The sequence below is a fragment of the Mastigoproctus giganteus genome, chromosome 10 (assembly GCF_048544385.1).
Source record: "Mastigoproctus giganteus isolate SK-2022 chromosome 10, ASM4854438v1, whole genome shotgun sequence".
Classification (NCBI taxonomy): domain Eukaryota; kingdom Metazoa; phylum Arthropoda; class Arachnida; order Uropygi; family Thelyphonidae; genus Mastigoproctus; species Mastigoproctus giganteus.
The window spans coordinates 150078137-150095346 of NC_143584.1; the positions used below are offsets into that span (position 1 = coordinate 150078137).

At 38.7% G+C, this 17210-nt stretch overlaps 1 protein-coding gene across 1 annotated transcript in view; it reads left to right on the plus strand.

Annotated features, from left to right (window-relative positions):
• Positions 1-1738: 1738 nt before the first annotated feature.
• Positions 1739-17210, plus strand: part of LOC150079368 (uncharacterized) — a 62013-nt gene continuing 46541 nt past the window's right edge. Inside the window, exon 1 of the mRNA XM_090382650.1 lies at positions 1739-1852. Within this exon, the coding sequence (XP_090238776.1) occupies positions 1851-1852 (2 nt within the window). The 5' untranslated portion in view covers positions 1739-1850. The remainder of the gene's footprint in view (positions 1853-17210) is intronic.

The window sequence follows — 17210 nt, forward strand, 5'->3', positions numbered from 1 at the left end:
GTAGCATCCAATATAATGGTCAGACAGCATTTTCCCTTAACAGATCCTGCTGTGTCCAAAGAATAGCTGCATTCTTGTCTAGATGGTCCTGCATTACTTTTTTTAACCAGTGACTTATAATTTTTCCAGGAACAGAAGTTAAAATAACAAAGGAGTTAAAATAGTCTGTAATTACTCCTGTCATCCTTAGTGAACGATACATTCGCACATCTCTTGTTCGTGGGGTCCTTCCCTGAATCCAATAATCCTCTCATAATTATGGAAAAGGGTCTGCTTTCCTTTTTCGCTGTCTCTTTTGATATACGAAATTGGATATAACTCATCCACCGCAGGTGCCTTTCTTATGTTTAACTTCAACAGTTTATTTCCACTTTCCTCTCAGTTATTACAAAATAACTTAGCTCCCTGGTTGAGTTTGATAAAAAAGGATTTAAATCTACTGAGTTTTCTTTTCCCCACCTGGAAATTTAAGGAATTAGTAGTAGATACTCGAAAAGATGAAGCTATTTATGCAGGGCAAGGTTTCTCAAACTGGAAGGTGTCTAAAACTGGCAATCTGCTGTTATCAGAAAAACAATAAATAGGACTGCTGACAGTCAATCACAATCAAATGTGCCTGCAGTAGGCATAGGAACAAAGCCATTGCACAGTAGATTATCGGATATGGGTTCCCTTGATCGGATGCATTTCAACTCCAGATTGTAGATGGATATGTTCAGGTGTCACGTCCTCAATAAGAGGCTTTTATGCCTCCATAAATAAAGAGCACTGCACACGCAGACGTGGGCGAAATAATGGTCTGAGCATATTCGAATGAAAGACCCAGTGCTCTTTGGTATCTATCTCCAGTTTCACTGAAGACTTATGTAGCGATATTATTTCTCCATTATGTGCTCCCATTTATGGCGAATGACCGTCTTTCCGGACCATCGTCTTCATGGGCCATTACGCCCTGATCGAATACCCTGAAACTGGTTACCATACTAGATCGAATACCCTGTCGAAATAGGTTACCATACTAGATCGAATACCCTGTCGAAATAGGTTACCATACTAGTGGAAACCCTCCAGAATCCCGTGGAATTTATGCCGCGATGCATCCAGGGTCGTACTGAACCATAAAGGAGGAGTAACCTGATACTAGGTAGCTGTTCCTAATACGAAGTTATCTCGGTTTAATTTGTATATTAACTGTCCGTGTTCCTGTGATTCTTGTGCATTATTATTATTATTAGCTAGGTGCAAAGAAGCCTGAGGCTTACGCTGCACCAGCCAAAAAAAAAAAAAAAAAAAAAATTCTGAATTACCCCGAGAGAGAGAGAGAAGTAGAAGGGAATCACCAAGAAAGAGAAGAATGATGATATCCAGCTCAGTACCCTGGGTGTGCGAAGCACATACTTACCAGATGTGAGCCCCTGGGGTTGCCAGAAAATAAGATGGCCGAGAGCTTGTAGGCTGCGAAGAAATATGCACCCCCCATTAACAGTGGCATAGAAAATTTGCGCTTAATTCATTATGTTCATAATCGCAATGAATATGCAAACTTTTCTAGTCTTTTGATCTCAAGAATAAACACAATTTATTCTTTATTTATAAAAATTCATTAATTTTTTGTGGTGACAGTGAATCTCCAAAAACATGCCACCGGGTAGCCATTCGTTGCGCTCTCTATGATTACTCGAGGTCTAAATGATTTTAGGGCATTTACGTTAAACTTCTACTTTCTATTTTAATTTGCATTTAATTGGTTTCTTTTTTTTATTTGTTTTTTATTTTATTTGTGTGCTGGTATATTTAATATCATATAGTATGGTGTATCGTTAACTTTGTGCCGTCTGTTCAGAGTTAAAATGTAAGTTTTGCCCTTATTTCCTGAATGTTTACCTGACTTTAATTTAAATTGAAGGGAGTTGTAATGTTTCTTAAGCTTCGCTTTTTTAATCACTTTTCAGATATAGTGTTCTTGTTATAAACTGGCACAACGACTAGGTGAGAGAAGTTTATATTAATTATTTTGACTATGAATACAGGCATAGAAGGCATTGACTATGAATAGAGGCATCAGGTGGTAGATGACTTTCATCAACCGGTGAAATACCACCACTTTGCTTATTGGAGGCTTGAAGTGGTGAAACCCATGTTTAGTCTCTAGAGCAAAGTTTCCGGCATCCCCCCCCCATACTTCTCCTTCAACCCATGCACGGTACTATAGGTTTTGATACCTTTCGTGTTTGGGGTTTTCATAAAAAAAAAATAAAATAAAAATAGAAGCATGTATGCATGCATGTATACCAATGTTAGAAGTATAGTAAATAAATTCGATGAATTTGAAGTGTTGGTCAAGACATCAAAGGCGGATATTGTTGGGATAGCAGAGACGTGGTGTCACACAGATATAAGGAATGCAGAACTGGAATTTGGGGAGTACAATGTGTACAGAAAAGATAGAAAGGGAGGAGGTGTTATGCTGTTAATTAAGAAAAACATAAAATCAAAGGAAGTGCACCCAGTTGATATAGATGAACAGTACACTGTTGAGTCAGTTTGGTGTGACATAAGCACTGCGAAAGCAAAAATAAGAGTAGGAGTGTGTTATAGGCCTAATGACTCGAATGAGTACAATGAACAGTTGTACAGAGAAATAGAGTGGGCCAGTAAATCAGAATGTCTTATAATGGGGGATTTTAACTTCCCAGATATTGACTGGAACTTGTGGGTTGGTCACTCACACACTAGTCAGACTTTTGTGGATTCATTGGATGATTGTTTTCTGCAGCAGCATGTTCGAGAGGCAACCAGAGAGAGTAATACTCTTGATCTGGTTATCAGCAGTGATCATTCGTGTATTAAGAATTTGCAGATAAAGGAACCACTAGGTGGCAGTGATCACAGTGTACTGATCTGGGATTTACTTAAATATTTAATTACCATCAGGGGTAAAGGAAAGGGTTTTTGCTTCCGTAAAGGGGAGTACAGTGGTCTCAGACAGTTTTTAATTCTGTACAGTGGGATCAACTGATGATGTTACCAACAGTAAATTCTAAGTGGGAAGCATTCAAGGAATTAATCGTGGATGCTACTAAAAGTTTCATACCTATTAAGAAATATTGTTCAAGATTTAGGCCTAAATGGTTATCAAATGAACTAATGAGACTCGTGACAGAGAAGAAAAATGCATGGGATGCATATAAATTATCAGGCGACACAGAAGCCTATGGCAGATATAAGCTAGTCTGTAATCAGGTCACAAAGGAGGTTCGGCAGGCGAAGGCGGATTACGAGAAATCTTTGGCAAAAGATTCTAAGAAGAACAGCAAGGCTTTCTTTACTTATATAAACTCTAAAAGGAAGGGGATGATTCTGATGATGATTTACTCAAAGAGGTAACTACCGTCAGGGGTAAAGGAAAGGGTTTTTGCTTCCGTAAAGGGGAGTACAGTGGTCTCAGACAGTTTTTAAATTCTGTACAGTGGGATCAACTGACGATGTTACCAACAGTAAATTCTAAGTGGGAAGCATTCAAGGAATTAATCTTGGAAGCTACTAGACTTTATATACCGATTAAGAAATATCGTTCAAGGTTTAGGCCTAAATGGTTATCAAATGAACTAATGAGACTCGTGACAGAGAAGAAAAATGCATGGGATGCATATAAATTATCAGGTGACGCAGAAGCCTGTGGCAGATATAAGCTAGTCTGTAATCAGGTCACAAAGGAGGTTCGGCAGGCGAAGGCGGATTACGAGAAATCTTTGGCAAAGGATGCTAAGAAAAACAGCAAGGATTTCTTTACTTATATAAACTCTAAAAGGAAGGGGATGAATCTGATTGGTCCACTTGACATCGATGGTTCGAGTGTTGATGATCCTGCTCAGATAGCAAACAAACTGAATGAGTATTTTGCATCTACATTCACACGTGAGGAATTATTACAGTTTGAAAATGGAAGAAGGTTATCAAATTGTAGCAGTGTGCTTAATGATTTTGTAATAACTGAGAGCAAAGTGGAGGAGAAATTGTTGAAGTTAAACATAAGAAAGGCACCTGGGGTGGATGGGATCTATCCAGTTATTTTAAAGGAGGCGGCAAAGCAACTAAGCAAACCCTTAGCCATAATTATGAGAGCATCCTTGGACTCAGGGGAGGTTCCCACGGACTGGAGATGTGCAAATGTGTCCCCAATTCACAAAGGTGGATCGAAGGGTGACACGAGTAATTACAGACCAGTTAGTTTAACTTCTGTTCCGGGTAAAATAATGGAGTCACTGGTTAAAGATGCATTGCAGGATCATCTAGACAAGACTGCAGCAATAATTCAAACACAGCATGGGTTTGTTAAGGGAAAGTCTTGTCTGACAAATTTGATTGGTTATTATGATGTGGTCACAAAGGAACTGGATGCGAAAAATAATTTTGATATCATATACTTGGATTTCAGGAAAGCTTTTGACACTGTTGCGCATGGAAGACTACTGTACAAATTGGAGCAGAATGGTATTAAGGGTAAGTTGCTACAATGGATAAAAGGATGGTTAAGTGGGAGAAGACAGAGAGTGGTAATCAATGGGTGCTGCTCTTCGTGGACTAATGTTATTAGTGGAGTCCCACAGGGTTCGGTGTTGGGTCCACTGTTGTTTTGTGTATTTATCAATGATATTGATGAAGGTATATCAGGCTTAATGTCGAAGTTTGCAGATGACACAAAGGTTGGCAGGGTTGTTAATGACAGTAATGGCAGTGTGCTACTGCAACAGGATCTAGATAATTTGGGCAGATGGGCTAAGAAGTGGCAACTGAAGTTCAACCTTGACAAATGCAAAGTACTGCATATGGATAGAAGTAACCCCAGAGAAACGTACCAACTGTGTGGTACTACACTTAAGGTGGTAGAAAATGAAAAAGACCTAGGAGTAATTGTGCAGTCAGATATGAAGTTTTCTGAGCAATGCAGACAGGCTGCTAGGGCAGGTCATGGGGTTTTGTCAATGATATATAGGAATTTTGCTAGCAGGGAAAAGGAGGTGATTGTCCCTCTGTATAAGGCAATGGTCAGGCCACGCCTTGAGTATTGCGTACAAGTCTGGAGGCCTCATTTTAGGAAGGATGTAGATTTGCTTGAGCGTGTACAGAGAAGAGCAACACGATTGGTGAGGGGAATGAAGGGATTCTCTTACCAAGAGAGGCTTAAGTTCTGCAAATTGCAGTGGCTGGAGACTAGGCACCTGCGCGGTGATCTGATTGAGGTCTATAAGGCCTTGAATGGGTTGAGCACGCTGAATTCTGATGGGATCCTTCCACTTGTTCAGATTACCAACCTACGGGGACATAAGTTCAAATTAAGAAAGGACAGATGTAGAATAGATGTGCGGAAATTTGCCTTTAGCCAGCGGGTGGTTAATTGCTGGAACAAACTTCCATCTGTCGTTGTGGAAGTTGATAGGTTAAATAAATTTAAGGAGGAACTGGACAGGCATTTGGAGGGAATGGTGTGATGATTTTTTTTTTTTTTTTATTTTTTGGCTGATGCTGCATAAGCTCCTACACTTGCTTTCTTGCATCATGTGCCACTACTACTACTACTACTACTAATGCATGGGATGCATATAAATTATCAGGCGACACAGAAGCCTATGGCAGATATAAGCTAGTCTGTAATCAGGTCACAAAGGAGGTTCGGCAGGCGAAGGCGGATTACGAGAAATCTTTGGCAAAAGATTCTAAGAAGAACAGCAAGGCTTTCTTTACTTATATAAACTCTAAAAGGAAGGGGATGATTCTGATTGGTCCACTTAACATCGATGGTTCAACTGTTGATGATCCTGCTCAGATAGCAAACAAACTGAATGAGTATTTTGCATCTACATTCACACATTAGGAGTTATTAAGGTTTGAAACTGTCAGAAGATTATCAAATTGTAGCAGGGTGCTTAATGATTTTGTAATAACTGAGAGCAAAGTGGAGGAGAAATTGTTGAAGTTAAACATAAGAAAGGCACCTGGGGTGGATAGGATCTATCCAGTTATATTAAAGCGGCAAAGCAACTAAGCAAACCCTTAGCCATAATTATGAGAGCATCCTTGGACTCAGGGGAGGTTCCCACGGACTGGAGATGTGCAAATGTATCCCCAAGATACATTGCAGGATCATCTAGACAAGACTGCAGCAATAATTCAGACACAGCATGGGTTTGTTAAGGGAAAGTCTTATCTGACAAATTTGATTGGTTATTATGATGTGGTCACAAAGGAACTGGATGCAAAAAATAATTTTGATATATATTTGGATTTCAGGAAAGCTTTTGACACTGTTGCGCATGGAAAACTATTTGTACAAATTAGAGCAGAATGGTATTAAGGATAAGTTGGATAAGGAATGGTATTAAGCTTAATATCCTTATCCAGAATGGTATTAAGGATAAGGATATTAAGGATAAAGCAGCACCCATTGAGGGTGGTAATCAATGGGTGCTGCTTTTTGTGGACTAATGTTATTAGTGGAGTCCCACAGTGTTCGGTCCACTGTTGTTTTGTATATTTATCAATGATATTGATGAAGGTATATCAGGCTTAATGTCGAAGTTTGCAGATGATACAAAGGTTGGCAGGGTTGTTAATGACAATAATGGCAGTGTGCTACTGCAACAGGATCTAGATATTTTGGGCAGATGGGCTAAGAAGTGGCAACTGAAGTTTGAACCTTGACAAATGCAAAGTACTGCATATGGGTAGAAGTAATCCCAGAGAAACGTTCCAACTGTGTGGTACTACACTTAAGGTGGTAGAAAATGAAAAAGACCTGGGAGTAATTGTGCAGTCAGATATGAAGTTTTCTGAGCAATGCTGGCAGGGCAGGTCATGGGGTTTTGTCAATGATATATAGGAATTTTGCTAGCAGGGAAAAGGAGGTGATTGTCCCTCTTTATAAGGCGATGGTCAGGCCACGCCTTGAGTACTGCGTACAGGTCTGGAGGCCTCATTTTAGGAAGGATTTTAGAAGTCTCCAGCCACTGCAATTTGCAGAACTTAAGCCTCTCTTGGGAATGAAGAGATCCTCTTACCAAGAGAGGCTTAAGTTCTGCAAATTGCAGTGGCTGGAGACTAGGCACCTGTGCGGTGATCTGATTGAGGTGTATAAGGCCTTGAATTCCCATCAGAATTCAGCACGCTGAATTCTGATGGGATCCTTCCACTTGTTCAGATTACGAACCTACGGGGGCATAAATTCAAATTAAGAAAGGACAGATGTAGAATAGATGTGCAGAAATTTTCCTTTAGCCAGCGGGTGGTTAATTGCTGGAACAAACTTCCATCTGTCGTTGTGGAAGTTGATAGGTTAAATAAATTTAAGGAGGAACTGGACAGGCATTTGGAGGGAATGGTGTGATTTTTTTTTTTTGGCTGATGCTGCATAAGCTCATACACCTGCTTTCTTGCATCACATGCCACTGCTGCTACTACTACTATTACTACTACTACAGTGATTAACCGTATTTAGCAGTTATTCTGGCTTGAACCACTGTTTGCTCACAGCATGTTTTCACTCTTGTACAGACTACTCGGACATCAGGCAAAACTAACAAAATTTATGAAATATAAATGTGAGATACCAACATCATGTGTTTGCATAGTCTATTAAAATCATACGTGAACCATAAACATTAAAATGTTTGGTTCTAATGATTCTACTGTACAAATTCAGATTGAAACACAGAAAATCTATAAAGATGCACAATTTATTTTTAATGATAGACACTTCTAAGCTTAACCACTAGTCTTTTTTCATACTTTAGGAAAATTTAGGTCATTCAGGAAAAGGCAAGATGGTGTTGATGAAGTCTAGAATCAGTGTAAACATGCTTTGCTTTAAAACAGTGTCTTCCTTGACAGTATAACGGTTTTGCCACTTGTCAGTCCATTGGAGCAGTCTCTGTTCAAATCAATGGAGATAGAGGAATTTCTGAGAGCCTCTTCAATTGAAGCTGTAGTTAGCAGATCTCAGGAATAGGGCATAAGGTTTTGTCCTGTGAGTTATGCCAAGTTTTTCAGCCTGCACAACATGGAGAGTGGCTAGAACATGTACTTGTACAGACATAATACACAGTAGTAAAATAGTCAAAATTGAGGTACATCAATTTTGAATAGTCAAAATTGATATACCTAAAACCCAACAAAACAGTTACAATATCTGTTGAAAATGACCATTACCCATTTCAAATATTTTTTGTAAATTATACAGCGTGTCTCTGCATATTCTCTGACATAGTAATAGAGGCAGCATGTAATGCAAGAAAGGAAGCATATGAGCTTATGCAGCTTCAGCCAAATAAAAAAAACAATTTCACACAACCATTCCCTCTAAACGTTTGTCCAGTTACTCCTTGAATTTATTTAAGCTATCAACTTCCACGACAGATGGAAGTTTGTTCCAGCAATTAATCACCCGCTGGCTATTTCAATTTTCCATACATCTATTATACAACTGTCTTTCCTCAGTTTGAATTTATATCCCCTCAGGTTCGTAATCTGAGCAAGAATCCCATCAGAATTCAATGTGCTCAACCCATTCAAGGCCTTATACATCTCATTCAAATCACCTCTCAGGTGCCTAGTCTCTAGCTGCTGCAATTTGCAGAACTTTAGCCTTTCTTGGTAAGAGGACTCCATTCCCCTCACCAGTCTTGTTGCCCTTCTCTGTACACACTCAAGTGACTCTGCATCCTTCCTAAAATGAGTCCTCCAAACCTGTACACAGTACTCAAGGCACGGCCTGACCATTGCCTTATACAAAGGGATAATCACCTCCTTTTCCCTGCTAGCAACATTCCTGACAATACTCCATAACCTGCTCTGGTAGCCTGTCTGCATTGCTCAGAAAACTTCATATCTGACTGCACAATCACTCCAGGTCTTTTTCATTTTCCACCACCCTAAGTGTAGTACCACACAGTTGGTATGTTCCTCTGGGTTTACTTCTACCCATATGTAGCATTAGCATTAGTAGAGGCATTTGATGCAAGAAAGCAAGCTTATGCAGCATCAGCCAAAAAAAAAAAAAAAAAAAAACCACTTCCACTTCACCCCTCTGTTCGTTCGAAATACCTGTCCAGCTGAGCCTTAAACTTATTTAGGCTATCAACTTCCACAACAAGGGATGGAAGTCTGTTCCACCAACCAACCACCCGCTGGCTAAAGGCAAATTTCCGCACGTCTGTCCTACATCTGTCTTTCCTCAATTTGAATTTGTGCCCTCTCAGGTGATTATTCTGACCGAGAGGAAGAATCCCATCAGCATTGAGCATGCTCAAACCATTCAAGGCTTTATCTCGCTGGTGCCTAGTCTCCAGACACTGTAATTTGCAAAACTTAAGCCTTTCTTCGTAAGAGCACCCCTTTGTTCCATTCACTAATCTTGTTGCCCTTCTCTGTACTCGTTCCAGCAGCTCTACATCCTTCTTGAAATGAGGCCTCCAGACCTGTATACAGTACTCTAGGTGTGGCCTGACCATTGCCTTATACAAGGGAATAATCACCTCCTTATCCCTGCTAGAAAAATTCCTATATATCATTGACAATATACCATGAGCTACTCTTGCAGCCCGTCTGCACTGCTCAGAGAACTTCATATCTGCCTGCACAACCTCCCGCAAGTCCCTTTCATTCTCTACCACTGTCAGTGTAGTACCACAGAGTTGATACGTTGCTCTGGGGTTGCTGTTTCCCATGTGTAGTACTTTACATTTGTCAATGTTAAACTTCATTTGCCACCTCTCAGCCCATCTGCTCAACCTTTCCAGATCCTGTTGCAGCAGCATAGTGTCAGTAGTGTCCTTGACAACCCTGCCTACCTTTGTATCGTCTACAAACTTCGACATTAAGCTTGATATACCATCATCAATATCATTTATAAATACAGAAAACAATAATGGACCCAACACTGAGCCCTGAGGGACTCCACTAATAACATTAGTCCACGACGAGCAGTGTCCATTGATTACCACACTGTCTTCTCCCCCTCAGCCACCCCTTTATCCACAGCAGCAATTTGCCTCCAGTATCACACTACTCCAATTTGTGCAGCAGTCTTCCATGTGCAACAGTATCAAAAGCCTTTCTAAGATCCAAGTATATAATATCAAAGTTATTCCCTGCATCCAGTTCCTTTGTGACTGCATCATAGTATCCAATCAAATTGGTCAGGCAAGACTTCCCCTTAACAAAACCATGCAGTGTCCGAGCTATAACTGAAGTCTTGTCTAAATGATCCTGCAGTGCTTCTTTAACCAGTGCTTCCATTAATTTTCCTGGAACAGAAGTTAAACTCACAGGTCTATAATTACTTGTGTCAGCCTTTGATCCTCCTTTGTGAATTGGGGTCACATTTGCACATCTCCAGTCTGTGGGTACCTCCCATGAGTCCAAGGAAGCTCTCATAATTATGGCTAAGGGTTTGCTTACTTCCTCTGCTGCCTCCTTTAATATAACTGGATAGATCCCATCCACCCCGGGTGCCTTTCTTGTGTTTATCTTCAACAATTTCTCCTTCACTTTACTCTCAGTTATTACAAGATTCTCTAGCGTACTGCTAGAGTTGAATACACCTCTGGCATTCCCCTCGCAGAATAACTTCTCATGTGTGAATGTCGATGCAAAATATTCTTTGAATTTGTACTTTGAATTTGTCATTGTTAATACTAACATGCCAATATGACATGTTAGTATTTAGAGAGAGAGAGAGAGAGAGAGAGAGAGATAATCTTTTATTACCCTTCACGGCCATAAAGCCAGGGGCTTACAGTTTCCCAAACTTGGGAAAATTGAACAATTATTTACAAAAAGGTAATTTTACAAAGAAAACATATTATAATACAAAGGAGAGAACTCCTTACGAGAGTTAAATCTGCTTGAGCTGGCTTAACATCGAGATAAGAGCACCAGCTCAATCAGACAGGAACAGGTGCAAGGTATACATCAGTCATTGCTGATTAGTCGTACTCGTCATAATTTTTTTCCGGTAAGTCCGGTCAGCAGCAAATTTGTTCAGGTCGGCGTCCAGTGCCTGGGTTTGCTTGAGCATCTGCTGAGGAAGGAACCTGTCCGAGAGATGGAGTCGTGCTGAATGCGAGTAGAGCTCGGGATTGGCCCTAAGGGCAGCAGGGGGGATCCTCCAGCCACAGGTATTCCAGAATGAAGGTGTTGCCATTATGCCTGTTATCATCTTGACTGTTGCTAGGAGGCGTTGGTCATCGATTAAGGTGGGAAGCCGTGGAATTCCGAGAGAGTTGGCAAGCTGTGTGGTACGAATCAGAGCTGGAAGGTTGTGCTTCCTGTTGGCCCACTTTAGGAGCCAGAATTCTGTGGCAAAGAGTGGTTTCTTTATTGACGGTGCCGCTGACGCCCAAATTTCAGCAGCATAGAGTAAAGGTGGAAAGATAACTGTTCTTATGTACCTCACGGTTATCTTTTTGTCTGTGATATGAAGGAGATGCTGTTTTGCTATCCACCGGAGTCTTGAAGCACGTGTGAGGAGCATATCCATGTGGGCGTTGAATCGAAGTTTTGGGTCGAATACAACGCCCAGATCACGATGGCTGGACACAATTGGGATGAGGGTGTTGCCGACCGAAGGCTGGAGAGAAGAAGGAGTTTGCTTCAATGAATACACCATGAATTCGGACTTAGCAGGATTGATCTTGAGCCCAAACTGGCAGAGGTAAGATGTGACTGTGGTGAGAGTGTTGTTAATTACCACTTTTACCAGATCTAGGCCTTGACCGGGAATGATGGGAGTGAGTATCTTGATATCGTCCGCATAGCTCAGTAGACATCGAGAATGTGCAACCAGTGGGAAGATAATGGATGAAAACAGAAGGCCCGAAAGGACCCCTCCTTGTGGGACTCCTGCGGTGACGGATCTAGTAAGGGTGCGATCTCCTGTATGAAGCTTTATAACTCTGTTATTCAGAAGAGAGGAGAGAAAGCATAATATGTTCCCTGTGATCTGGAAGTGGCATTCCAGGAGAGTGAGAAGTTGGTTTACTTGGACGGCATCAAATGCAGCCTCAATGTCTAAGTAAGTCACAGCTAGTTCCTGCCTATTCTCCAATGCTGACAAGATAGTATTCGTGGTGGCTAGCAGATTGGAATTTATAGAAGATTTATAGAAGCAAGTGCCTGTACAATTCTATTCCTTAGGAGTTGCAAGTTTGTATTTTCATGGAATAAAATTTCCACATTAAGTAACCCCATACAGCAAAATTCATGGGATTTATTAAAATCATGTGATCTCAGAGCTCATTCCACTACTCCTCACATGCTGATTGAGAGGGGAAATTTTTCATCCAGCCAAAATTGAACCGAAACTACATAATGTGGTAGTGTGCCATTCTGCATGTCAGTCAGGATTGCCTCCCAGGCTGTTAAGTTGTGGCATTAACTCAGCTTCAAGAATTACATGTTCGAGTAATCCTCTCCAATTACAGTGCTGCTGCTTGTAACGAAAAATGGGCCTACAACATTTAAATTCCATATAGTGCACCAAACTATCAATTTCCCTACTCCTTTTTGTTTAATTCCAGTGTACCAGTTGGGATTCTCCTGCAACTAGTAGCAACAGTTTTACTTATTCATCTTTCCATTCACATAAAAGTTTGCCTCACCAAAAAACAACACTCCCTTCATGAAACTGGTATATTATCATCAATTTTGTCTAAAAACCATATTCACATTTTGGCCCATATGTCTGGATCGTCTTCTGAAAGGTGATGGAGTTTGTGTGGATAAAACTTCTGTACACGAAATACTTTTTGAACTGTACTTTGGTATATCCAGTTTGTTAGTCATATGTCTAACTGATTTTCTAGGATTTGTTAGTCATATGTCTAACTGATTTTCTAGGATTCAAGAAGTAATCAAGGTGAAGGCAAGGTCTTCACCTTGATTACATCTTGAATTTTCTCTTTGTATACCAGAGCAAGATTTATCACTAACTGAACCTTGTTTCCCAGTTTTTTCTAGTTGATTATTATTGAACTTGGAATTTATTTCTCTGTGTCCATCCTTCATATTCACACAGCAGAACAATTCCTACGTGTTCTTATAAGGTTTAGAATATGTTATTACATATGAAAAACACAAATATGCAACAAAAAGAAAATTTTTTTTCAGTGTTTTAACATAAATTGTTTACATTATTTTTATAAAATAAAATCACTTCATGTTGATTACAGACTTTATGGGCACACTATGTAGTGCTGCTGGAAATAATAAAAAAAAAGAAAAAAATACAATTGGAGGATAAGACTAAACATAGTGGCTGCTTATGTAAATAATTTAATAGTAGAAAACTAGCAATCTGTTTTTACAATTTTAGTGAAATTTGTGATTTTGCTTAGTAATGACAGCAGGTTAGAATTAAATGCCCGAGGATTTAATAGAATAACTAGCCTCAATAATTTGAGTCTAGTTACTCTGTTAAAAGACCTACGGTTAGAAGTGATAAATAGATATTTGACATTTCTGGGCATGGTTTCAGTGTGTTTTAAAAAGTGACTTCATTTATAAATAACTTAATGGTAGAAAATTAGCAATATTATTATGGTTATAGTGAAATTTGGAACGGTGCTAATCATAGATAGTATGTGCTGTAAGTTCACCAGCACTAGTATGACAAGGGTGCAGATGTGGGTATTACGACAGACAGAGAGAAATTGTGAATAATGAACTATTTTTACTCACTACAGGTTCGTAAATAGCAGTTGTCACTGTCAGTTAATGATTTCACCATTGACCAAGCCAGTTAAAAAGTTTCTGACCCTGATCTTTAACAGCATAACCAACCTGAATATCATTAAAAGTCCATATATTTAATCTTGCCTTCCTTTATGGTGTTAGTTTTGTTTGTTAGTCAAATATTTAACACAAAAAGAGATGCAGACCCAGATAATAGTTTTTTCAAAAACTAATCTAGATATATCTGAATGTATTCAGTGAAGTATTTTGATGGCTGTTTATTGTCCAGTGGTACTGTGTATAGATGTTGTATGCTATAGCAAAAAGTGCACAACCCATTATTATCTGTTGTGCTGCTAAATTGGTTGCAGTAAAATAGACTCAAGTTATAACCTTTGCTAGTCTTGGTTGTCCAAAATGAAGTGAAACAGTATCTACTTATTATTATTTTTTTTTTTCAAGTGGCACGTTTCAGAAGTTTTCTGAATAGTTTTAGACATTGGATAGTACATTTTTTTAAATTTAAGTTAAATTTCTAAACTTATAAATTTATTGCAAAAACATCATTCATATGAGTGCTGTAAAACATTACTGTATTTCAGTTGGAAAAAGCATCATTTATATGCATGGCTGAGAGAAAACTAAGTTTACTACAAAATGCATCATTCTTATATCTCAAAACAAGCCACAAAACCTTTACCCTGGCTTGCTTTAGTACTGCTCCATAAGACATCAAAAATCTACAAAACAGTTGTCTACGTAATGGTACAGTGAAACCACGGTTTCATGGTTCAATGTTAAATGCTCAGAAATGTCAAATATCTATTTATCACTTCTAACCGCAAGTCTTTAACAGAGTAACTATCCTCAGTATATTATTAAAAGCCTGGGCATTTAATTCTAACCTGCTGTCATTACTAAGCAAAATCACTAATTTCACTAAAACTCTAATAGTACACTGCTAGTTTTCTACCATTGAAAATACATAGTACACCTCTTTAAGGTCTTGGCGCATTATAGCCTTAGTTGCTAATGCGCCAATAAAATCCAAACCAACCAACCAATCTTTAAGATGTAAAATAAAAAACCAGCACCCAGCCTTGTTGAATTGGGTTTATTTGTTGAGAGTTCTTTGGTTTATTGTTGGTCATAATGTGTGTCAATTCATATGATATGGGATGTGATCTGTTATTGTGGAGTGTGCATGTACAATGGTCTGTTGTAAAGTTGTGCAAGCTTATAAATGTGGAATAACTCATGGGAAACCCTACTTTCTCTGGCTGAAATTGGTTAACCATAGCTCTGATTGAAGAAATCTTTAAGAATTTCTCCAGTCTCCAATGGCATTCAAATCTAGAACTCTTTAAATGAGTGAATTGGCAAATCTTTTCTACTGTTACAGAGGCCTTGTGGAACTTAAGTAAATTTGGAGAAGGGTTGGATAATAAAGGATGTATCATCCCCTTTCATTTTTATGGAAGATAGTGGGAAATTAAATTAATGGGTAAATTAAGTTCAAGCTGAATAATTAAATATTAAATTAAATATAATTTAAACCCACACCACAACTTATTCTCCAAGCATCTGCAACTGATTTTATGATGTGACCAGATGAATTAATGATACCAATGAAGCGAAAATATAGTTGAATAAATAGTGATGCCAGCAAACTTATGTATACAATTTCTCTAAAATTAAAACATTTAAGAACAACCAACCTCAAAAGTTAGTAGCATTTCATTAACAATCATCAGAACTGATAATGAGTGCAGGAATGAATCCGAACAATAAACTCTTTAAAATCTAACACCATTGGGGATTGAGAGGTACCAGATTTTAAAATTTTTTGGATTTTAGAGAGGTATAGTGGTTGAGCAGTTTTAGAGGATCACATTTCAATAAATATTAAGCAAAAAGGATTAAGCATCACAACAGAATAGACCTGCTTTTGTAAAAAATATTGCACTACTTTCAATAGATCTTCTTCTTCTTCTTCCAGTCACATAGCTTCCTGAGGAGCTGTTGTGGCCACCAACAAATTCCTCCACCTGCATCGATCATGTGTTCTACGAGCGGCATCGCAAAGTGTCATGCCCAGAAGTTCACTGATCCCATCCTTCCACCTAGTTGCAGGTGGAAGGATGGGATCAGAAGAGGTGCTTCCTCTGCACCTCTTCTCCTCGATTTTTCCTTCCATTATATTCTTCAACAGAAAGTTTTCCCTTCTTATTATATGTCCAAAAGGCTTGAGTTTTCTTTTGTTGATACTATGAAGAAGAATTTTAGGCCTGCCAGTTTTATTCAATGCCCACTCGTTTGTTCTCGATCCAAGTAAGAAATATACAGTATTTTCCTGTAACACCACATTTCAAATGCCTCAATTTTCTTCCTGTCAACTCTTTTAAGATTCCATCCTTTACATCCATGAATGGCAACTAGAAAAATTAATGAATCAATGATTCTCAGTTTTGTCTTGAGGGGACGATCTTGATCTCTCCATAATTTTGCCAGATCACCAACCAACATTTTAGCAGTTGCCTGTCGTCTCTTTACATCATTTGAGCAGTCACTGTTTTTATTTATTCTTGACCCTAAGTAATCAAATTCATCAACTTTTTCGATATCTTGCTTATTAATGTTCACTTTACTGGAACTGAGATTATCACCAATCACCGTAATTTTAGTTTTCACAGCCACATTCAGAAACAATTCTTTTTTCTTACTTGCTTCACATACTCTCCTCAGAATTTCTTTAAGATAATCCCTAGAATTGCAAATTAGCACAGTATCATCTGCATAATGAAGGTTGTTTATCTTCAGTCCTCCAATTTTGATTCCAGTCTCTAAATCTTCCAAAGCTTCATGCATGATATCTTCGGCATAAAGATTAAAAAGGTGAGGTGACAAAATACAGCCCTGCCTAACACATCTATTTTGAAAAAGTCTGTGATTCCCATGTTGATTCTCACAGTTCCTTCCTGTTCCTGGTACAGTAGCTTAATCAGCTGAATTATGTGGATTGAGAATTGAGAATTCCATATTAGTCATCGTTTCCCGTAGTTTCTCCAATATAGCTAAAGCTATATTGGAGAGGCCATTTGTTTGAAAGTAGTGCAACACCGGGTAATGCATTGCAAAGGCAAGTTTGTTCTGGTTGAGAATTAAGACCATTGCACTATCTATGCAGCTTAAATCCTGCTGGCTGCAAAAACAAATTAAAGGACAAGGTAATCTTGACCTTGGAAGCATCCTGTAAAGAAAGAAATTTCACCTTTTTTTTCGCATGGATTTAAATACTAATGCAATCATTGATATAATTGCTGGATTGTTTTCTTAATAGTTCTGAATTGTGAAATGTCAGTTTTTTTTTTTGTAAATTGTGACAGATTTTACAGAGTTTACTGTAGTGTTTATCCAACATTCTCAGTATCAGAGTGTGATTTACAAATGGTAGTGTTTTTTTATATCTTTTTGGTTCCAAA